Raw genomic sequence first — 24,612 nt, forward strand, 5'->3', positions numbered from 1 at the left:
CTCTAGTTATTAGTGTAATATTACCAGAGAAAAAGCTACGTAAGATTAGGTTAACAACTCTTAATGCCCTTTTGGCTATGTAGCTACAGTGGGCTCTAGCACTTAGGTCATTTGAGATTAGTACTCTAAGATCCTTGACAAAGTTTGGATCATCAACAAGGTCTTGACTATTCAGCCTGTATTTTATTTTCTGATTTTTTTGCCAATATGTAGGACAGAGCATTTATTTGTTGAGATTTGAAGTTGCCATTTGTTTGACCATTCTGATACATAGTCAAGGCCTTTTGAAGGGTAGCAGTATTGGCTGTGGTGTTGAATAGCTCTACATCATCAGTGAAGAGAATGCAGTTGCTCTTGATATGATCACAGAGGTCACTTATGTAGAGTATGAAAAGAGTTGGTCCCAGAACACTGCCTTGGGGGACACCACTGTTGACAGGTACAGAATTTGATAGGACACTCCCAATTTTGACCATTTGTTGTCTGTTTGACAGGAATGCTTCTATCCAATTATGCAGGTGTCCAGAGATACCGTAAGATTTTAGTTTTAGGAGTAGTTTGTGGTGTACCACTGAATCAAAGGCTTTACAGAAGTCTATGTAGATTGTGTCTATTGCTTTGCCCTGATCGAGTTGTGTAGTCCATATGTTTTTGCAGTGTAAGAGTTGCAGATTACATGATAGTTTTTTCCTAAAACCAAATTGTTTATTAGAGAGTAGGTTGTTTGTTTCTATGTAGAGTTGTAATTGCAGGAATGTTCCAATCTCGGATGGCAAACCTCAGATAAAGAATGTTTCCAAGCAAATACAACTCAGGCAAACAAAGTCACTAATCTATGGATAAAGGAGGATTAGAGAGGGGAAGTAGACATATATTAGACTTTAACTAGAGATAATTAATTGTATGGATTACTGTACTAAACAGTAATGAAAGTTAAGCAGTAACCAAAGTTAACCAATGATGGAGGATAACTAAAAATGTATATAAATGCAAAACTATACTCCAATAAAGATCATCATCATAATTCAGTTATTCATGATCAGACAACTCAACTGTCTCGTCATTACAACAAGTGGCACCCAAACAGGGACCCTCTTACTTTGTCCAGCAAGGATTTGGTGCACCTTCAACCCTTTGTGGTTTCTTCAACCTTTTGGTTTCTGTAAGTATGGGGTCTTTGCTTTCTGAGGAACAAAGGAAGCATGTAGATGAATTAGGCTATTTGTTGAAGAAAAATAATACCAAGGTACCACAGAGAAATCTCTTAAGGCTGGTCCAGGAGATTGCAGTTCAGTGCCTATGGTACCCAGAAAAGGGGTCTTTAAAATTAACTGATTGGGAACATATTGGGAAAACATTCCATACTGAACCTCGAGCAAAAATAGAAGTTTTGCATGTGTGGCATTTATGTAGGCATGCAATTGAAAAATTTGGTCACAGTGAACTGTCTCTTTTAACACCTCCACCTTCACGTTATACTAATGCTGTCATTTGTCCCCCTTCTTCACCTGAATATATGTCTTCAATTCCCTCAGCTCCTGCAGATACAGGGCAAAAGCCTCCTGACTCTATTGTTCAGTCTTCTTTTCAGAAAATGGTAGAGACTTGTAAAAGGGATGCCTCTGTCTCAGGAACAGAACTTGCAGAATTACTGTCTGTTTGTTCACTACAATATTGTCCTGGTCAGGGGCCACAGCTTGGACTGCAAATCACAGAATGAGAGGGTCTGCCTTATCAGATTTTAAGAGAGTTAAAAAAAGGCAGTTACAGATTATGGGATTAGTGGTAATTTTACAAGAGGACTTGTAGAAGGAATAAGAAAAAGGATATACAATGATTCCTGAAGATTGGAAGCAAATATTTCGCATGATTTTAACATCCATGCAATATGTGGTTTGGGAGAGTGAATATATGAGACATGCTCAAGCTGCTGCTTTAGGAGGAGGAGGAGCATATACAGTTGAGCAGCTATTTGGTTCTGGATCATTTGGTACAATTCCTACTCAAGTTGTTCTTCCTCCAGCTATGTTAACTATTGTTTCTGAATGTGCCTTTCATGCTTTTCTTAAGGTACCCCAAGCTGGAGAACTTAGAGCAAATTTTTCAAACATTTAACAGAATGCCAATGAGTCTTATGCTGACTTTGTTGAGCGTCTGTCCAAAGCAATTAGACAGCGGTTTGATCATCATGAAGCTGCTGGTGAACTTCTTCGCCAGTTAGCTATTGAAAATGCTAATGCAGATTGTAAAAGAGCTTTACAGCGGTTAAAGGCTACTGCTCATTACTCTCTGGCAGATATGCTGCGAGTCTGCCAGGATATTGGATCACAAACTTATAAAATTCATATATTAGCAGCTGCTATTCAGAAAGGACAGCGACCAATTGGTAACTGTTTTAAGTGTAAGAAGCCTGGCCACTTTCAGGACTGTCGTTCTACACCTTCTATGCCTCAGAATTGTCCTTCTAAGAAGTGCCCTATTTGCAAAAAGGGATTTCATGGGCCAATCAATGTTGGTTTCAGTCGGGAAACTTGCCAATGGGTGTGGCACCTACACAGAATCCAAAGCGTGCCTTTCCCATCACTCTGACTCCTCCAGCAGTCTCTCTCACTCCTCTCCAGCCACAGCCGGTAGCGCTGGGATCGATTTAATCACTCAAGAGGAAATTGAGTTTAAATTTCCCATGGAAGTTAAAGTAGTTCCATCTCAATTTAAAGGTCCTCTTCCTTCGGGATTAGTTGGCTTAATTTTGCCTTGTTCTTCTGCATACAAAAAGGGCTGTTTTGTTGTGCCTGGGGTAATAGATTCAGATTACACTGGTATCCTTATGATTCAGATTGGGTGAATCTTCCTCAAGTTCTTCCTTGTAATTCTTCTGTTGCTCAATTGCTTCTTCTTCCATATGAAATTCCATCTCCTGGTATAGGTAATCATGGGGATGCAGGATTTGGATCAATTTCTTTATCTGTAGGCTTACTTCATCAGCTGAACTCCTCTCGTCCTTTGTTAACATTCTTCCTTAATAAACAACCATTTCAACGGTTATTGGATACTGGAGCCGATGTTACTGTCATCTCCTCTTTACAGTGGCTAGTACAGTGGCCAAAAATGACAGTTTCTTCACTGTGGGGAATAGGAGGTTCTACAGCTGCTTGACAGAATGTTCAAGAAATCAATGTTACAACATCTGCTGGTAACAACATCTGCTGTAATTAATGTTACAACATCTGCTTTTTCCTAAAACCATACATTCTAGATATTCATACTAATATTTGGGGCTGTGATATCCTTTCTCTTCTTAATGCCCATTCTTGATGATGGCTCTTCCTCTTAAATGGCTCTGTTTTACGCTGGTTTGGGTAGAACAATGGCCATTATCAAGCCACCTGGGTGGCTCATGGGAGGTGGAGAAAGTGTGCCCCTAACCCCATTGGGGTGTATGCTAAAACACTTTAAGGAAGCATATAAATCTCAGGACTATGGTCTTAAGTGGAGTAGACATAAACTGCAGGTGTTTTGTCAGGGAGAATGGCCAACATTTGGAGTAGGGTGGCCAGCCATAGATACTTTAGACACCTCTATAGCAGTACAGGTTCATCAGTTAGTTTTCCATCCTACATTAGGACACCCAGACCAAGCTCCTTACACAGATGTTTGGCTTGACCTATTAAACCACCCTCCACCATGGCTTAGAAAATTCAAAATACAATGGTGCAGTCTCCTAGTGTCATGAGCTTTACCAGTGACCAAGCTAAAGAAGTCCACCCCAGTCATGCCTAGCTGCCCAGAAGAACTACCGCACCCACCCCCATACGTACCCCCTCTTGGCATAAGAAGGATGTCAGATGAGGGAGAATCCTCTGGGGCATCAGGATTAATAGCCCGACTAGACCAGATATCCCCCCTCATGAGAAGCCCCGGGGATCCACTGGTCACACAAAATATGATTGCTGGAAAAACACACATGAGTGTGTTTGCAGACCTGGGATATAAGGCCTCTAAGAAAAAAGCACAGTTGGTTTTAGAAAAGGTCCAATATTTGGGCTATGAGGAGGGGAAACGTACCTTAGGTCACGAACGCAAAGAGGCTATATGTCAGCTCCCAACATCTAACAGGAAAGACTTGAGAGGGTTTTTAGGAGCTGCTGGCTTTTGTTGTATCTGGATCGCCAATTTTAGCCTGATTGCCAAGGATAAGGAGCCCCTACAGTGGGGAACACAGGAAGCAACTAGTTTCCGATTGCTCAAGCAGGCACTGTTGCAAGTCCTGAGTTTAGGCCTCCCAGATTTGGATAAACCGTTTCAATTATTTGTAGATACTAAACAGAATGTAGCAGTGGGTGTCCTCACCCAGAAAATAGGAGCATGTCATCGCCCTGTAGCTTATATCTCTAAACAGCTGGATGACCTGCGTGCCTTAAAGCTGTGGCTGGAACTGCTATCTTAACTCAGGAAGCAAGTAAACTGACTTTTGGATGAGAGCTTGACATTTATACTCCCCATGCCCTTAAAGCAGTTCTGGAAATGAAGGGACATCTATGGCTAACCAACCCTCGAATGCTGAAATACCAAGGTGTAATCACTCATAACCCTATGATTAATATTATACAATCCACCGTATTAAATCCTGCTACATTATTGCCTGAACCAAACTCAGAAGCCATTCATGATTGTATCCAAACAATAGAGGAAACATATGCCAGCCGCCCTGACATGACTGATGTACCCCTTCTCCAAATTACACCCTATATACGGACGGTACCAGCTTCATACAGGAAGGAATTAGATGGGCAGGGTATGCAGTAGTTACTTTGGATGATGTTTTGGAAGCAGAACCCCTCCCTTCAGGCACGAGTGCACAGTTAGCTGAATTGCATGCATTAACTGGAGCTTTAGAGCTGGCAAAAGGGAAATGTGTCAACATATATACAGACTCTAAATATGCTTTCCTCATGGTTCAAGTCCATGGTGCCTTATATAAGGAAAGAGGACTTATCACTTCAGGAGGCAAGGATATCAAGTATGGCCCCCAAATACTACGCCTTTTAGAAAGTGTATGGGCCCCACAGAAGGTTGCAGTCATACACTGCCGAGGACATCAAAAAGTGGCCTCCAATATACAGAAAAGGCTATGATAAAGTAGATAGATTGGCATGAGAGGTGGCTCAAAGGGCTCCAACAATACAAGCACAATGCCTTACTGTATGGATGCCACCCAAACACCACCGACCACATTACTCCCAGGAAGACATGAACCAAATTGAAGCACTTGAGGCTCAACTGGAAGGAGGCTGGTGGATCCTACCAGACAACCGGGTTTTCGTGCTGGGTCATATGGCTTGGGACATAGTATAGCAAATACACAAGCAGCTGCACCTAGGGAGAACTGCTTTAGCAAAGGCTTTGCAAAGGGAAGTTTATATTAATAAAATACACAGCATTGCAGCAAACATCTGCTAGGTGTGAAACTTGTGCAGCAAATAACCCTAGACAAGGGCCCCAATCACCACCAGGCCATCAACCAAGGGGCAGTTACCCATTTGACTCTCTGATGATTGACTTCACAGACATGCCCCACTCTGGCCACTACAATGCACTGCTAGTTATTGTATGTACCTACACAGGATGGCCTGAGTGTATCCCTACCCACACAAAAAGGGCCACTGAAGTTGACAGGGCACTGCTCCACATCATAATCCCTAGATATGGCCTACCTTCTAGAATTTCATCAGATAATGGTCCTGAGTTTATCCACAAGGCCACTCAGCAACTAGCTAAAATATTGGGTGTTATTTGGAAGCTCCATTGTAGCTTCCATGCCCCCTCTGGGGGCAGGGTTGAGAGAGTTAATAGAACTATTAAGGAAAAATTGGCCAAAATATGTCAGGAAACCCACCTTAAATGGCCAGATGCTTTGAGTTTGGCTCTGGTTGCTGTCAGGTGTGCTCCTCAGAAAGGTGTCTCACTTTCAACATTTGAGCTATTGTATGGCCGGGTCCCCAATCTACTTCATCTAAATATTCAAGATACTGTACAGATTTCTGATGCAGTTAGAGTGCAACAATTACAAGCTCTCAATACGATAGTCCAAAGATTACAACATGTTTTAGTGACCTCCCTGCATAACATACATCCAGGACAGGAGGTCTGGGTTAAAGACTGGAAAAGGGAAGTATTGAGCCCAAAGTGAAAAGGGCCGTATACTGTTGTTATGTGTTCTCCCCTTGCTGTGACGGTGGCTGAAATAAAACCGTGGATTCACTGGTCTCGAGTTAAGTTGGCTGCACCTACCCAGTGGAAAGTAGAATCCCACCCGATTCATCCATTAAAGGTAACTCTCCGAAGGACTGCGTGGGATATCTCCCCTTCTGGTGGTACCCTGGAAGCTGTCCCTCTATGAACGGGAGATGAATAGACACAGACCCCTGCAGGTGTTACCCCGGAAGCTAACACCTGACACACGGGTCCCCCCTGGAAACTTAGATCACAAGTCAAACATACCTAAGGATTGGAGTTGTTTAGAAAGGGGGGAATTGGTGGTGGTGGGAGACATACCCTATTGCAATATGGAAGCTAATCAAAGGATGCGGGAGACTGCATGCATCTGCAGAGGCCTTATGCCCTCTATCTGGATTGTAACCATCCTGTTAGTAATATGAGATGCTAGTGGCTAGATGCTAGTGGTAATACAAACAAGGAAATACCCCTCGACAAGGATGCAGTTGATGAGTGGTATTCACCTTATGCCCCAACAGTATGTATTAAATCTGTGTTGAAAGGGAGGACAGTTACCACAACTTTGGTGTACCATACCCATTATAGGTGTCAGAAAAAAGCAACTCCTTGTTGCTATAAAGGAACCTGGTACTCTATCTGTGTCCAAAAGAATGAATGTTATGACCCCAAGATTAATCCGGCCCAAACCTGGTTGGTAGCTAGAAACCGGGGCTCAGATAGTGGCCCAGTCATCTCCCAGACTGAGATATTGTCTGCCACAAGCCCAGGGACAATTTCATTTGATGTCTGCAAAGTGGCCCAGTGGCCCACTTCTTGTGGGTCGTTGTCTTGGCACAGGACGTAGACTAAATCAGATGTCTATATTTGCCCTTACCAACACCCTGGAGAGAGGGGAAAATGGGACTGCAGCAATGCCGCTGAAAGGTACTGTCCCACTTGGAGTTGTGTTGCATGGGCCACTTATGAATCAAATAAAGGCAAGGGAACATATCTCCAGATAACAAGGGTACCTCTGCCCAAAAATTGTATGTCATATCAATGTAATAATGTCAACATTACTATACTCAACCCTCAGCAATGGATTTCCAGATATGGGTCAACAATGGGAATTAGATTGTGGGCACAAGGCACTGATCCAGGAGGTATCATACATCTGTCTCTGAAAACCAGGTATTGCCTAATAGAAACTATACTAGATATTTCTCTGAATTTTGGAAGGAAGTTGATATCAAGTTTCAACCATCCCAGCAGGCTCATAATTTATTCCTGGAATTGGCCTCTACCATAGCACATACTTTAAATGTTACTAGCTGCTATGAATGTGGGGGTACAAATTGCTGTCTGGAATTCGATGATATTGGTGAAATCATTGAGTGCTAGATGTATAGAAAACATTGCACATGTACCTGTCCACAAATGGAATGGGTTTGAATTTGGTGAGATATTTGGCTCTTGGTTCCCTAAATTACCCGGTCTCCAAGCCATAGTTGTACTTATTGGAATGATAGCAGCAGGATGTGTTATTCTACCATGTATTCTCCCCATTTTTGTTTGAACAATCTCTAACAGTCTTTCTATGCTGGTAGAAAAAAAGGCTACAGATAAGGCTATGGTTTTGTGGGAATATGAGAAATTAAACACAGTAGAAGATATCTCTCCCATCTGTGAAACTCCACAATAATCTAAGGATTTAAGTGCAGTTTCAAAGGGGGGAATGAAGCAGAATGGAAAGTTACCAGAAAAGTATTCTTATAATTAGCAGAAGTTTCTTAGCTTATATCACAAATATTATAGAAGTTGCTTAATACGATCTTGTGAAAACCACAAAATTGCTGAACTTAAGAACTAGACATGTTCCTGTAAAGGGTGGGTATGGAAAATAACAGAAGAAACAGAAGAATAAGAACAAATGACTAAGTAGACTTACTTCCCCATTTGTAGTATGCTGAGACTGGGAGCTGTATAAAAGTAACCCCCTCAGAAATAGCTGGGGGTTCAGAATTTGCCATGCTAATGCTCTGAACCTTTTGCGCAAATAAACCTGCATTCTCCTACCCTTCATGGTCTTGTGTCCTGATTTGGAAACAGGATGTGCTGCAACATTTATGGCAACAGTACAGTAATCAATTACAATAGCTAGTTAATGCGATAAGTAGACAGTTACTTAATGAATGTTGGTAATTAATAAATGTTAATTGATATGTTAGAGAACAAATCAAAAGTAAGGTTGCTTATTACTAAAAATCAATCAATCAATCAATTGGTTATTCAAATCATTCTAATCAAATAATTTTGCTAAGAACAAACAGCCTAATTTATTACAGTAATTACTAAACACACTTGTCAATTAAATTCACTAAATCACTGATTTTACTCATCAGATACTGAGTAATTACACTATATGCACTAAACACTCAATCATACTAAGCAATAAAAACAATAAATCAATTGACCATTTGATAAAAATTAATTATTTTAAAGAAATTTATTTTTTTTGAGATAATGAAAGTAATGAAGTAGTATGAAGTAGTATTGAGAGTTGGTAAGTAAAAGGTTATTGCTTTGCTTTGTTTTGCTTAGCTGTTGCTGATATCTGAGAATAGGTTTATAACCCTTGATAAACTGGCAGGAAGTCTGTTTTCCTGGGCTGTTTGAAAACAATCAATGAGCAAGGGTTTACACTCTCTTTCTTGTTTTGTAGATTTGGTTTTTGAGATAGTAAAGATGCAAAGATGTTGAAGTGGGGGATCTCTGGCCCCTTCTTCAGCAGAGATAAACAGAATAATTCACTGGGAGGCAACAGGAAACTTTTTGTTTTGTTTTCCCTTGATGAATGGGATTTCTGGCCCCCTCCTAGTTAATTTAAATACACTTTCAAAGTTTGTTGCTTTTAAGAGAAAGAAAGATAGTCTTGCACTGGCAATTTGAACAGTTTATATTTTTACTATGTAGACTCAGATTTGTATTGAGCATTTGCTCCTGGCTTCAATATACTTCTGCTTCTATCACAGGAAATAAAATTGCTTCCAATCTTCACAGGAGTTCAGTGATAACAATACTTCCCTACTTATTGAAAGTCCAAAGTTGCTGTCCTTTTAAAGAGGAAGTCTGGATTAGCAATTTGGTGAAGAAGGAAGGGGCGGCAGGGGGGAAGCAGTCTGTTTCACACCCTGGCTGCAAACGTCTGAAGACTGACTCACAGCTCCCGGTGCTCACCGCCCTGCAAGGATGGGATGAATCTCACCATCTCACCACCCTGCAAGGATGATCGTTGAGCCCCCCTGGTACTGGCAAGCTCCAACGCCTTACCTTCTAGTAAGGATGGGTCAAGTTACAGATCATTGAGCACTTTTGAATAGAGCGCTCCTGAACTTAGTGCCCACCGACAAATGAGTTCTTTACTGGTGTGCTGGTCAAGGATGGGAGGAATTGGAGATTTCCGAGTACTTTTGAATTGAGAGTTTGCTGAGGAATGGAGCTCTTTTCTGGCTTGCTGGCAAGTCTCGGGCATTAGGCTTTCCACCTCGCCATCTGGACCCACAGGGATTATAGAGGGCTTGTCGCCTGGCACTGCCCGTGCCCGCTGGAGCTCCTCACGTGACTTCTCAAATGAAAATCAAAGGTCAAATGTATATATAGTTGAGTCATTTCTGCATGCTTGGGCTTGTACATGTTTTGGCTGTATAAACTAAAACACCACTACCACATTGCTCTATTTGCAACATCTAACTGAAAATAATACAACCACAAAACAATCTTAGATTTTATTACATATCCTTAAGAAGGTTTAAAGCTATTTCAAATTAAAAACAAAAAAAGCACATGGAATTTCATCTATTTCAACTATTGGCCTTTGAAATCAAACTGGTTTGGATGACTGGATCAAACGAAAGAAATGCACAGCCACTAGAATGCTACAGCATGTGTGAAAGATTAGGAAGAGAAAAGGAAAGAAATGTTTTTTGAAGACATTGCAAATTTAGCATATTTGTACAGTATACAAGTTTTGCATCATGAAACAAGTACTTTAATTAATAAAGGATATACAGTATAAAGCTGATTATTCATATTATATGTATATTATTATATACAGTATAAAGCTTATTATTATATACAGTATAAAGCTGATGTAAAGCTGATTATTCACTTTGCTGTTCCCCCACTGAAGCCTCAAGCTAACTGGCAGAGCTATGTCTTTAGGCCCTTATGAAAGGATAGGAGGGTTGGGGCCAACTTCAGATTGGGGTGGGGAGGAAAGATATTCCAGAGAGCAGGAGCAACATCAGAAAAGGCCCCCCTGGACCCTTCAGCTGGAATAATTGGGTTGATGAAACACACATTATGCCTCCTCTGCTGGAACAAGTGGAACGGACCAATCCTAGTGGGGTGAGATGTAACCTGGATCCAAGCCATGAAGGGCTTTAAAGGTGATCACCAACACCATGAATTGCCCTCAGAAGCAGACTGGCAACCAATGCAGCTCATGGAGCAATGGTGTTACAAGGGCAATTCTTGGGGCCCCTAAAACTGCCCACACCACTATATTCTGCATCATCTGTAGTTTCTGAATGCTCCTTCAAGGGTAGCCCCATGTAGAGTGCATTAGATCAGTCCAAAGGTGAGATGACCAGGGACTGATTGACTGAAAATAATTGTGAAAAAAATCAGGACCATAACTGCTTGGCACCAAAACCCAATGCTACAATGCAAAGAGAAGAAAATGGTTGAAGGAGGATGCATCTTGACTAAAATCCATAACACAGAGCCTTCCCTTGGGAAATGCCACCCAAGCAGTTCTATCAGAAGAGATAGTTTAAGCCCTTTAGAGAAAATTTCTACACTGGAAGGCTTTATTACAGTGAGGAGCATCTTATTTTATGCTTCTGACTAGTAGGATACTTATCCATCTGTTTCCTTGCCGTGTTATTTAGCTGTCATGAGTGCAGAGTTTTTGATTTTTGAGGAATAATGTCTACCTAACTATTACTTTAGCTTCTAGTTATTGACTCCAAGTTCTACATGAAATTGGATATGGAGGATGAGATAATAACCTTCTTTTCACATTTCTTAACATGTTTCTAATCCTTTTATGGAAGGCTGAGCAGAATTATTACTGCCTTTTAACTTATTTGAAGCTCCAAGCTTCATCTTAGCCAGTGTAATGAACAAAGCTAAGAAGAGCTTTATGTGCCCTGCAGCTCCATATCTGCAATTACCATATGTATGCTAAGCATGCCTGACAAAAATGTTAAAATTCATTATCTCCTTTGAGCCAACATATGGAAGAAATAGGAGGGCAACTGCAGTAAAGAAGGAAAGCATGGATCTATTACTGTGAAGTTAAATCCAGTTTCCTTTGACTTTCTGATTAAATGAGTAGAAATGAGAGAAAAAAAACTAGTAGAAAAATCTTACCTGTACACTAGTAAAAGTGGTATACTGATAAGCTTTAACTACCAGGTAATTTGCTTCTATATCTATTATTCCAAGGATCATGTACTTCCACCATCTTCGTTTTAAGATTGCCAATAAATTTTCTTCACCTGCATTGGAAAGGGGAAGATGGGGGGAGAGAAGAGAGAGAATGGTTTAAAATACAAGATTTCTTATAAATGTACATACTTATATACAATTTTACACAAGTATTAGCATAAATGTATAGGCTACCCCTAAACAAAATCACTGATTTTTTTGGTGGGAGGAGGGAGAGCATTGCTCTATTATGTCTTGGTTTGTGTATGATGTAAGATTCAAGGGCCATATGATTACTTTTTCTTTCATTAACTAATATGACTAAACATATTCCAATTAGCAGTGTAAAACATTTGTCCCAATTATACCCTGGCATTCTAAACTATAATTGAGATGTGGAAATTTTAAAAATCTGTCATCGTTAGGAAGAAAAGGAGAAATAATGGCGACTATACCGTGGGTTATGCACTTCCTCCTGACAGAATTCTATGGATAATTTGAAAATTGATACTGGATGAGCCACTCGATTTTTCTACAGTCTCACATAGCTCCATTAAGCTCCATAGTCTAAATGAGAATGACTATAACAATGCTTTTTGTTTGCAGAGTGATATACAGTGGATTCAAAATATACTTTTTTTTCTGAGAAGAGAAAGGATAATCCTAGGCTTGGCTGCCCAGCAATAAAGCAATTTGTGTTCAGTATAGTTAGTCCTTGACTTACGACCACAACAGAACCCAAAATTCCTGTTGTTAATTGAAACATTTGTTAAGTGAATTTTGCCCCATTTTATGACCTTTCTTGCCTCACTTGTTAAGTGAATCAATGCAGCAGATAAATTAATAACCCAGTTGTTAAGTGAATCTCGCTTCCCCATTGACTTTACTTGCCAGAAAATCGCAAAATGTGATCACATGACCTTCGGATGTAGCAACAGACATAAATATGAACCAGTTGCCAAATGTCTGAATTGTGATCACATGATCAAGGGGATGCCACAAAGGTCCTAATTGTGAGAAACAGTCATTTGTCACTTTTTTCAGTGCCATTGTAACTTCAAACAATCACCAAATGAACTGTTGTAAGGTGAGGACTACCTTTATAGCTTATCTCTAAAATTCTGCTGTGAATTTTGCTCACAGAAAATTATCTGGCTGTCTTGTTAGCGTACATGATGGATAATTAAAGGATGCATTTTCGTGAGGGAACAGCTTCCTAAAAATAAAGTAACGTAGCAATTTCAAAATATATCCTCAAGAGTTATTATGACAAGTACTCTAATACATAGTTGCTATATGCACACTTCTTGAAAGTGCAAATCTGATAGCACTGACCCTTCAATGCGTCATGACCTACAAAGGGGTACCAGGATGCAGATAAGAGTGCAGGATTTATTTGGTGTCCCCTCTCTATTAATTTATCTCAGGTTCTTTGCTTCTGCTGTATCTCCCAGCCAGGGGTGGGATTAAAAAAATCCCATCAACTGGTTTGTTGCCCGGCTGCTGGGTGGGCATGGCCATGGTGGGTGTGACCTACTGGAACTTCGGGGGGGAGGGCATTTTTTGCCTTCCCAATGGCCTGGAGGCTTATCCATTTCTGGACTTTCTGTACTTCCAGGAGGGCTGTTTTTCACCTTCCCAAGAGTCCGGAGGCTTCCCCTGGTCCTTTGGGAGGGTGAAACAGCCTCCCCAGGCTCTAGAGGCCCACCAGAATCAGAAACAGGCCCATTTCTGGACTTCCGGAAGGCCCGTTTCCCCCTCCCAGAGCCTCTGTGCAGACCCTGCACTTACCTGCATTGCGTGGAGACTCCTCGGAGGGAAGGGGTGGGCAGGGCCATCCGGTCAGTTGAAATACCAGTTCGGCGAACCAGATGAAAACATAACATCTGGTTCATCTGAACTGGTCCTAACTGGTAGAATCCCACCTTTGGTCCCAGCTATGAATGCCCAGAGATCATGCTCTTGAACCCTACCCTGGGAGAATGCAACCAGCTAGGTGCTAGGCCTGTGGTGGCTAACCTTTTTGGGCTTCTGTGCCAAAAATTGTGTGCATGCTCGCACTCACGTGCCAGCACCCAGAAGGCAATGCATGCCTTCCCACACCCACTATGCATGTCTGCGCAATCCCCACCCCACCCTGCTGCCTCCTTACCTGCACTGCACCTCACAGCTGATTTTTTGCCAGTTTGAGGCCTTTTTTGGCCTCCCAAAGGCTTGAGAAAGGCTTCTGCAGGCTTTGCAGGCTGAAAACTAGCCCTGTTTCATCACTTCCGGTATTTTCAGAAAAACAGGAAGTGATGAAACAGGGCTAGTTATTGGCCTGCAAAGCCTGAAGAAGCCTGCAGAAGCCTTCCTCAAGTCTTTGGAAACCTGAAAAAGGCCTCAAACCTGCTGAAAATCAGTTGTGAGGTAAGTTTGCCTGCAGCCTGTGTGCCGGCACAAATGGCTCTGCATGCCACCTGTGGCACGCGTGCCATAGGTTTGCCATCACGGTGCTAGGCTATGTTTATCCCTATAACAGGTTTTGTGTGAATAATTCTCCTGTTATAAAATCTCTTTAGCAATCACTGTTCAGGGCAAATTCTCAGTGTCAGATTTGTTCACGTATACACCCAGAATATTCTGATCCTCAATAAAAATTCGCCTAAGATTTGACCCAAAATATTTTACAGATTCAATGCTACCTTCACTTTTTACAGGAGGAGGGACTTTTGAGGGCAGATTAATATGCAATTGTATTAACCTAATGAAAATGTAATATTAATCTGAATAGATCCAGGTTGACCTGAAGTTCTGTTTTCAGTGGACTGGATCCAAACCAATACTTGGTGAAATTCCAAAGCATTAGAAAAAAAGGATGGGATGACATTTCTCCCCCGCTTCCTTAAGGAGCACATATGATCTTCCAGAGAAATGATCCCTTAATCTCCCAGTACGGTGGCCACAGAGTTATGAGGAAAATAGAGAAAAACATCCTCCTATTTGTTTTTCAACAAATAATAAAGGAAACTTCTTTATTACAAAAGAGAGAATATTGATCTGAATATATTAGGTGAAAATTGGCAGTATATGCCAGCCTGATTTATAGTGACTTATAGTTTTAATTACTGCATAGTTCCAACAGACTGCTCAAAATAGATTTAATTGCTCTATACAGTAGTCTATAAGAAAAAGAGCACAGCTTTAGTTAGAACATATTAACCAGACTGATGGGGGACATTATTAAAAATCTATTCTTCTGCAGGGCAAATAATGCATTTAGACTTGATTACAAGCACGGAGTTTTATGGAAAGTAGAAAGTCCCAAAAATTCAAATGACTTTGGAATAGGAAATATCATCCCTCAAAAGAAAGGGAGGTTCACGTTTATTTTTGCATTAATTTCTAGTTCTTTTTTTTTTTTACTTTTGAAGTTCCAAATAATAAGATAGAGAAGACAAATAAAAGATATACATTTTCAGCACAACCACCATACTGGTGCTTAAATCTGACCCATGGGGCCGCCTTGGAAACAGTGAAGGATCGGCCTGTGGTGCCTCTGCCAGTGAAAACGGAGCTCTGTTTTGCTGGCAGAGGGTTGCAGGAGGCCATTGCAGCCAAAAATGGAGCTTGGGAGTCCGTTTTTGCTGGCAGAGCACTCGAGCCACCATGCCCACCCTAGCCATGCCCCCTGGCCCTCTGAGGTCAAACACAACCCTGATGCGGTCCTCAGTGAAATTCAGTCTGAAACCCCTTTCCTAAAGGAAAAGGCAGATTAACAACTAAGTTAAAAATACAATTAAAGGAAGCAAAAATTGATTAATCCATTAGTATTTACAGACAGACCGGGAATACTTTTGGGATCTGTACTACCTTAAATGATCTTTGCCAAAGCTCTGGATTCCATTATTTGTTGGGTCCAAAGCTAAAAGTGACCAGGCTATGGGTGTGATGCTTATTTTTGGTTGGCAAGTCATAAGGAGGGACATTTGCACCCAGTCATTTTCTATCTATAAGTTGGATAAGGTTTGCCTCCTTAGATCTATTGGAAGGAGAGAGAGGGAGGGAGGGAGGCAGAGATTTTTCATCAGCAAACTAAAGTGGAACTACTGATGGAATGCAGACTTTGAAAGACTGACTTCATAAAATCTTCATTTGGCCATAAGGAAAGATGTTCTCCTTGTGGGTGTTCATATTTTATTTATGCAATATCAGGGGTTTTCAATTCAATGTATAGAATGTGAAGGATGTGTGTTTGTGTTTATTTTCATAGTCATAATGTACACTGAAGATGATATTTAATTTCATTGTATCAGGTGCAATGACATTAACTAAACTAAACTAAATTTGCCTTGCCTCTTGAGAGATCAGATTGACATTGGCTTTCTCCAGTCTATCAGTTCTGGACACTGATAGAGGCTATGACAGTCATCCATGTTTTCACCTTCTGAATTTGAATTACTGCAATTAAATAGGGCAATTCAAACATTTTCACTAGTGCAGAAGCAGCTAAACACTTGGGAATAACTTAAGAAGTAAGTAAGTAAGTAAGTAAGTACTATTTGGGGAACAGGGTTCTATTTAAGTGGATGTAGAGATGGTATGATTAATTGAAGTTTGGTGTCCAGGTTTGTTTATTGTTTAAGTCCTGGTTTAAATTTATTGTTTTCATGGTCTTATTGGAATATAAGCTTCCCAAAGTCTTTGAAGAAGGTGGGGTCCAGATGTAAATTAAAACTGGCTTATAATGGATGTAACTTTGGGAATTTATATGTGATAGGATCACAAACATAATTTCTTTGTTTTAGAACTCCCCTAATTAAAATGAAAATTCAGAATGATTGTGAATTATCATTTCAAAATGGATCGGACTGAACTAGTAGTGTGCTGCTAAATTATTAAAAGGGGGTGGGGACTTTCCAGCCATAGACAGTGAAGTGGAGGCTGAGATCTTGTTGGTGCTGAAAAAGAGACAACCTGTTTATCTTGCTTTCTCTCTCCTGCAGCTCCTCTAGAATTAAGTTAGTCAAGAGAGACAAGACTGATTAATGTTATCATGTAGCAATGCTGAAGCCTGACCTTTCTTGGTCTTTCTCAATCACCCTCCCACTCAAGCATTCCTTACACAGCTGAGATGCACCCTTTGCAGCAGCTGTCATAGTTCCTTCAAGTCAGTAGATGCCAGCAAGCTGCCATGAATGCATTGTTCATTGGTCCTCCCTCTGCAAGGTTTTGCTACCATCCATATTCACATCATTCTAATTGTATCAAACATTTTTAAAAAGAAAAAAACAACAACTCAAGAGCTAGTAATACTTTCCCCTCTCAATTTATCCACAGGTTCTTGGAAATGCTTCACAGTTGGACTGAAATTTCCTACCATGTACCAATTTTGCAGCCAGTTTATGTGGAAGCAGTTTAAATCAAGAGACAGGAAAATTTTTTTCCTGCTGGGGTGCATGGGTGTTGTAGTTTTTCTTTTAAGCAGAGATATTGTTCTGAAATTGGGGGAGTCAGTTCTCCTTCCTTAAAAATTAAAAACCATCATAACAGGGTAAGGCTAAAATTATGGCATTAATAACAAAATAAGAACGTGCGTTGGTTATGAAACATATCAAAGTCTTAGGACAGAGCAGAGGGAAATTTGTCACTCTGGGATGGAGTTTGAGGGAAAGCAGAATGTTCTAAAATTGTAAATTGCCTTTATCTCTGGGGGCGGGCAGCCATAAGCTGAAGAACTGAGCTCAGCAGAAAATTTGGATTGCTGGAGTGGGAATGCTCCTATGTGAGGAGATGGTGTAAAATAAATAGTATAAATGTTGGGCTATGTAAGTTACTGGCAGGAGGTGTAGGAAGCTATAGGATGAACAATTAATCTTGAAGAAGTTTGTCATGCTTATAATCAAGCATCTCAAAACTATTGTGACATATAGTAGCAATTATTTCAAAAAGGCTAGTAAACATATACAGGCTAATACCAAAAAAATCCCCAATAATCACAAGTATTGTTAAGTTAAAGTTCATCTTAGGATCTGCTGTTATAGTAAATGAAAACTACTACTAAAACGGGCATAGGAATATTTTATGAGTTGACATTCGGCTTCTCTCACTTCTTGAAGGTGACCTATATAAAGCAAAAACAAATTGAATGCAGATATAGAATTTAGGATTGGGTCCCCCCCTTTCATCTTCCCAATATGCCTCACAGTCCGAAAAACAGGGATTATAGGGACTTTCCAAGCCCTAATAGATTCAGGCTGCACTAGGTGCCTGATCAACCTAACCATGGTCCTAAAATTGGGGATCAGAGCAAAAAGGCTGGCCCACCCAATCCGATTCGAACAGGTCAATGGATCCCTATTGGGAGGGGCCCATGCCACTCGCTTAACTGAACCAGTGAGGCTAGAGTTAACAGATCACTGGGAAACAATTTGATTTGTAGTGGGCCCCAAAATGACAGATGCAGTCATACTGGGCCTCTTCTGGCTAGACAAGTGGGGCTGTTCTTCACAAAAGACTTCAGTCTGATGTTGAGGTCATATGTTCATCTCTGTTGTCAGTCTCATCTTCTGTTTCAGAAGACTTAAGATGTAATTGTACCATGTTAAACATAGTGGAGGAAAGTTAAGTGTTATCAATATACTATACAAGAACAGTTTTTTGTCTACATTTCATTGACAGCTCTTGACATCATTGCCTAGAGTCTAAAGTCAACAGCAGGCACAGGCAACATTCATCACAGAATAATGAAGCCCATTGTATAACAGATTGCATTGAATTAATCCGAAACTACAAGCTTGGCACAAGCAGGGATGTTAGCAATAGCTTCACATTTTCTTCTTAGCTCAGAATAGAATACTGTAGGATAAGAATGAGGGAATTACATTCCATTTGCCTAATTAAGATGACACACTAAAATTAATTTAACAGTTTCACTCTGAAAGCAAATTCCTTATTTGCACAAATATGCAGTTTGTTTATATTAAACAAGATTTTGCCAGAATCCAGATTTATGGTGTATGAAGCTTGGCATCACAGTTATTCTGGAGAGCAATTAAACAAAATCCTGGATTAACGTGATTAGTATCAGAAGCTTCTAAACCCATTTTTCACCTAGCTCCTGTAGTTAATAAGGCTTAATCTTTTCCTCTTCTGATTCCCAGTATTATTAGCAGCTTCAGGGAGAGTTCTTTAGAAACAGAAGCTGGTGAACACTATAATGTCAATGGGACATGTCGAGTTTTTTAATCTTAAAGTTATCTAGGCTTTTCGCCTCGGTATGTCTATGAAGAGCCAGAAATATTTCCTTTCATCAGCAGCTGTCACTCACTAAGTTGTATCTGACTCTTCTCAACCCCATGGATTATAGCACTCCAGGCATCCCTGCCTCTGTCTCCTGGAGTGTGCCCAAAATCATGTTTGTTGCCTTGATTATATTATCTAACCATCTCATTGTCTTCAGTCCCCTTCTTTAGCCTTCAATCTTTTCCCAACATCAGGGTCTTTTCCATTGACTCCTCTCTTCACATTGGGTGGCCAAAGTATTTGAGCTTGAGCTTCAATATCTGTCCTTCCAAAGAACAGCCAGGGTTGGTTTCCTTTAGGATTGCCTGATTTGATTTCCTTGCAGTTTCATCAGCAGCGCTAGATAAAAATATGCATTTGCTGTAACAGAATTCTTATCACTAACTACATTTTTCCAAACTTAAGTGACACCATTCTGATGTCATCCGCAATCAAACCATACCAAATAATCTAGAGTTAAAAATGAATCTACAGCTGTGACATTTACCTGTTGGATAGAAGCAAAACAGCCACGGGGATGGAAGAAATGGAATCAGTTATGTATTCGGGTGACATTTACATTTTTGCTGCTATAGATCTGCCTTTCCCCAAACACCTTTTCTTTTTTCTTCACTTGCCCTTTTGAAATAAGTACTTTCATCTGATAGAGTTTAGAAAACACAAAATGTAAATTATGTCTCATTCTCATCAGTTAAAGAAAGCAATAGTGGAAGCACGGTCAGGATTCCAGAGGGTTTTGGAATTTCAGTCTTGTCTTTCCCTTATTACTCTTCCCAATTTTTATTACTTTTATACTTTTATATACTATGTTCATTGTTATTGTTTCTTCTGTTAACTATTTTATAATTATTAAAGTTTATAGATGACAGGCTAACAATTTTAACAATTTTAAGTAGACAGTTTAATTAACAACGTTAGTAGTTGAACCATCTAAAATTCTTTTGGCCTGTTTCACAAGGGGTGGGAAACCAGCATTGCTGTAGTATACTAACCAGCATTCAACTAGGGAGGATGTTATTGTTATATGTATATGTGCTAGTATTTTTAAGACCCTTTTTTCTTTTTAATGTCTTTTTGTTGTTGTTTTTTATTCTTTTGTTCTTTTTTATAAATATTTTGGCATTTTGTATCTTAACCTTTTTTGAATAAACTAATTTCCCCCCCCCAAAATCAGCATCAGAGTAAACCACAAGAACAACTACTTCATAACCCACTCCCTTCCCTCCCTCCCATCTAGGATCAGCGCCATTGGAAGAAGGGTCCCCTTTTAAAGGCATTGCTTAACCTCTCTGTATAGCCTAGATGATGCATCCAAGTAAAGAAAGGATTCATTAATACTTGGATGAGGGCTTCCAGGAGATGCTATGGCTCTAGGGTAGAATAGGAAATCACCTAAGAAGGTGACAATGGCAGACTCTCTCTGTATGGAACTGAGCTTATGAGGAGGCATATCTGATGCCCACCCAAAATTTTCTTGCAAAAATGTCCCCCCATCCCCCCCCTTTTTTGCCAGAAATCATCAAAGCAAAGAGTGAAGGAAGTAGAAATAGTGATGCTCTTGAAATGAAGCAAAGACACAAGGGAGTGTTTGGAAATGCAGAAGATGCCAATACCAGTTTCTCCTGTATGTTAAATCAAGTGGAGAATAAAAGAGACCAGCAATACCTTGGTAGGGTTGTATTAAGGAGCCTGAACCCACACAGCAACAGGCAAGTCTGAACACAGTTCCTGAAGGACAGGGCTATGCAGCAATCTGGACCAAAAGGGGAAAAGGTGATTCCAGGTGTGTGTGTGTGTGCATTCCTCTGGGATTGTATCTGGACTTCAAAACCAGAGACGCATATGCTAGAGATAGTGTTAACTTTCAGCAGACCTGAACTATATGATGAAAACCACCCAGATTCACATGATAGTGAGGTGGGTGTTATATAAATTAATTAAATCAATAAAAACATAGGCAGGTGCCTTACAAAATGTTAATTAATTTTTTCATTCAGTAGAATAGAACAGAACAGAACAGAACAGAGTAGAGTAGAGTAGAGTAGAGTAGAGTAGGATAGAGTAGAATAGAATAGAATAGAATAGAATAGAATAGAATAGAATAGAATAGAATAGAATAGAATAGAATAGAATTCTTTATTGGCCAAGTGTGGTTGGACAGTTGTTTTGCTACACAAATCCAAGGTATTTTAACATAAATCCCTGCATAGTTCAAGGACCTGCCTATCTAAGGAAATGATTCTCCTACAGTGCTACAGGTAGTCCTTGACTTATGACCACAACTGAGCCCAAAATTTATGTTGCTAAGTGAGAAATTAGTTCAGAGAATCTTGCCCCAATTTATGATTTTTCTTGCCACATTTGTTAAGTGAATCACTGCAGTTGTTAAGTTAGTAATATGATTGTTCAGTTAATCTGGCTTCCCCATTGACTTTGCTTGTCAGGAGGTTGCAAAAGGTGATCACATGATCCTGGGACAATGCAAACATCATCAATGTGAGTCTATTGCCAAGCATCCGAATGGGGTGCTGCAATGAAAAATGGCCATAAGTCACTTTTTTCAGTTTGTCACTAAGCAAACTGTTGTAAGTCAAGTACTACCTGTATTAAATGGAAATGTGTGCCAACCAAGAGCTTTTAAGGGAGCTATCACAAACTGAGGTCTGGTTGGGATCAGCTATGTTTGCTTAACTCAGTTGTACTGAAGAAAGAACAATTAGCTAGATTTGCATGATAGTTTGCCAGAAAGCATGTTTTACAAGCCACATTGGCTGCATTCACATAACATGATAAACAAAAACCCCAACAAAGCACATGACGCTATAGACCAGGGGTGTCAAACTCAAGGCCCGGGGGCCATATCTGGCCCACAGAGTGCTTAGATCTGGCCCGTGAGGCAATGGTGGGATTCAATTTTTTTTTACTACCGGTCTGTGGGTGTGGCTTGGTGGGCGTACCAATTCTGGAGAACCGGTAGCAGAAATTTTGAGTAGTTCGGAAAACCAGCAATATCCTTCCCCTGCCATGCTCACCAAGCCATGCCCACAGAACCGGTAGTAAAAAAAAATTGAATCCCACCACTGGTAGAGGTCAAATGGTCATTGTTCAGGAGTTGGATGGAAGATAAAAGTACAGTAATTTAATGTAATCCACTCAGAAGCACTAGCTGTTCTAGAAGATCCAGGGAGACTGGCAATCTTCATCTTCTTAAAATCTTCAATATGTTCATTGTGGTGAGTCAGAGGGTGTGATGTTTACGGCATCAGGCAAGGAACTGGGAGATTGTGCATTTTAGTCCTGCCTTAGATATAAAGCCAGCTGGGTGATCTTGGGCCATTGCTTTCTCTCAACCCTAAGAAGGAGGCAATGGTAAACCATGTCTGAAAAATCTTGCCAAGAAAGCTTTGGGGATTTGGCTAGGCAGTTTTTTAGTATTAGGCACAATTATGCAAAGAAAAAAAAAGTTCAGTTAGAGCTCAAGTCAAGCTTGCTTAAAGTTAAAAGACATTCATTCAATCAAAGCAATTCATTAATTCCTTTGCAATCACCTTATAAGCAACTGCGTCCTCTTCGCTGATGACGTAAAACTATTCAACACCACCAACAATGCTACTGTCCTTCAAAGTGACCTTGATTATGTATCTGAATGGTCAAACAATTGGCAACTCCAAATCTCAACCAACAAATGCTCTATCCTACACATTGGTAAAAAAAATCAGTATACCAAATACAAGCTAGGCAGATATGACCTCGTTGACGACCCTCACTCTGTCAAAGACCTTGGAGTACTCATATCAAATGACCTAAGCGCCAGAGCTCACTGCAACAGCATTGCCAAAAAGGCATTAAGAGTTGTAAATCTAATCTTATGAAGCTTCTCCTCCAGTAATACTGAATTGCTAACTATGGCATACAAAACCTTTGCTAGACCAATACTCAAATACAGCTCATCTGTCCAGAATCCGCACTGTATATCAGACATTAATACAATTAAGCAAGCCCAGAAGTATTTCATGAGAGGAGTACTACACTCCTCTGCTCGCAACACCACCAGGCTTGAAATTTTGGGCTTGGACAACCTAGGACTATGTCGCCTATGGTTGGACTTAAGCGTAGTACACAAAATTATCTGCTACAATGTCCTACCAGTCAATGATTACTTCAGCTTCAACCGCAACAATACAAGAGCACACAACAGATACAAGCTCAATGTAAACTGCTCCAAACTTGATTGCAGAAAGTACAACTTCAGCAACAGAATGATCAATGCCTGGAATGCACTACCTGACTCTGTTGTTATATCCTCCAACCCCCACTCCTTTAACCTCAAACTATCCACTATTGACCTCACCCCATTCCTAAGAGGTCTGTAAGGGGTGTGCATAAGTGCACCATCGTGCCTCCCATCCCTGTCCTATTGTCCCCATTTATTTATACCTATTTCCTGTATTCATACTCATGTTTATTCTTATACTTATTATCCTGTAAGCGATTGACAAATCAAATCAAAATAAATTTATGAAATTCTCACTCAGTCACAGAAAACCTAGCTCCTCTTTGGTCACTGTTATGTAATGCCTTTATAATCACCCAGTTGGTATAGACTATTTTGGTTCATTCAGTTAATGAAATTATCCACCCTTTTGAACAATCAATCATGTGTTTTGAAATGCTCACTATGTATTAATTCATATTCATCATTAAGCTACACAACAGACTTCTATGCCTGAACTCATGAGATGCCTTTGCCTACATATCTGCTTTTAACATGATGAAAGCCTGGAGGGTTCTGGTTTGCAGGGCTTCGGCGGCAGGCAGGAATCCGCGATCGTGTGAGGTTTCTGCCTGGGCTCGCTGCTGGAGCATCCCGAGCCAGTTGGCTTTGGGGCTAAGCCACCCCATAGAGGTGGTGAAGACGGGGGAGACACAGCAGGGTTTGAGGGGAGCCTCACCTCTCCTCCTTAGCTGGCTAAACTCCCTTTCCCGAAGGCGGTAAGAGCGGCGGTCAGAAATGGCCGCCTCAAAGAAGCACTCAGCCGGAAAAGAAAGTGCAGGAGGAAGTTAAGAAGTGAACGTTTTTGGCTGACCGGGACAAAAAGTAACAACCAAGGTAGCCTAGAATTTAAATTTTGCAAAAAATACATCGCTCCCAAAGGAGAGTTGGAAGCAGCAACGAAAGTGAAAAGGGAAAGATTTTTTTTTCTTCACTTTCCTCCCTCATGCTGATAACAAGAAGATCTGAATAAAGAAATTGGAAAAATCAGCTTTGGCACCAACAGGTAATTAAACTGGAAATATAATTAAATGCCAAAGGGACATAAAGATTTCTGAACACTAAAAAATCCTTTTTTTTGCTATAAGTGGGAAGGGAGAGGAAAAGAATAAGGGCCTTGGAAGGAGGAGGCTGCTTGGAATTCCAAAGAATTTATTTAAAGTTAAATCTTAACAAGACTTCTACATTCTAACTGGAACTTTGCAACTAAATAGTAACCCCAAGAAGAGAAAGTGAAAAAAGAAGGAAGTGTTAAAAGAAATAGCTTGTGTGTATTTGGATTGCTTGGTGATTTGGGGACTTTTGGAAATCATATTTGAATGACTAAAAACAATTGGGTGGTTGTT

General features: G+C 40.4%; 1 protein-coding gene across 1 annotated transcript in view; it reads right to left on the reverse strand.

Moving 5' to 3' along the window:
- Positions 1–24,612, reverse strand: part of SLC35F1 (solute carrier family 35 member F1) — a 226,651-nt gene that overhangs the window by 46,043 nt on the left and 155,996 nt on the right. The window contains exon 3 of the mRNA XM_026705389.2: positions 11,653–11,780. Within this exon, the coding sequence (XP_026561174.2) occupies positions 11,653–11,780 (128 nt within the window). The remainder of the gene's footprint in view (positions 1–11,652; positions 11,781–24,612) is intronic.

This window comes from Pseudonaja textilis, chromosome 1, assembly GCF_049901715.1.
Source record: "Pseudonaja textilis isolate UNSWEBS1 chromosome 1, rPseTex1.2, whole genome shotgun sequence".
NCBI lineage: Eukaryota > Metazoa > Chordata > Lepidosauria > Squamata > Elapidae > Pseudonaja > Pseudonaja textilis.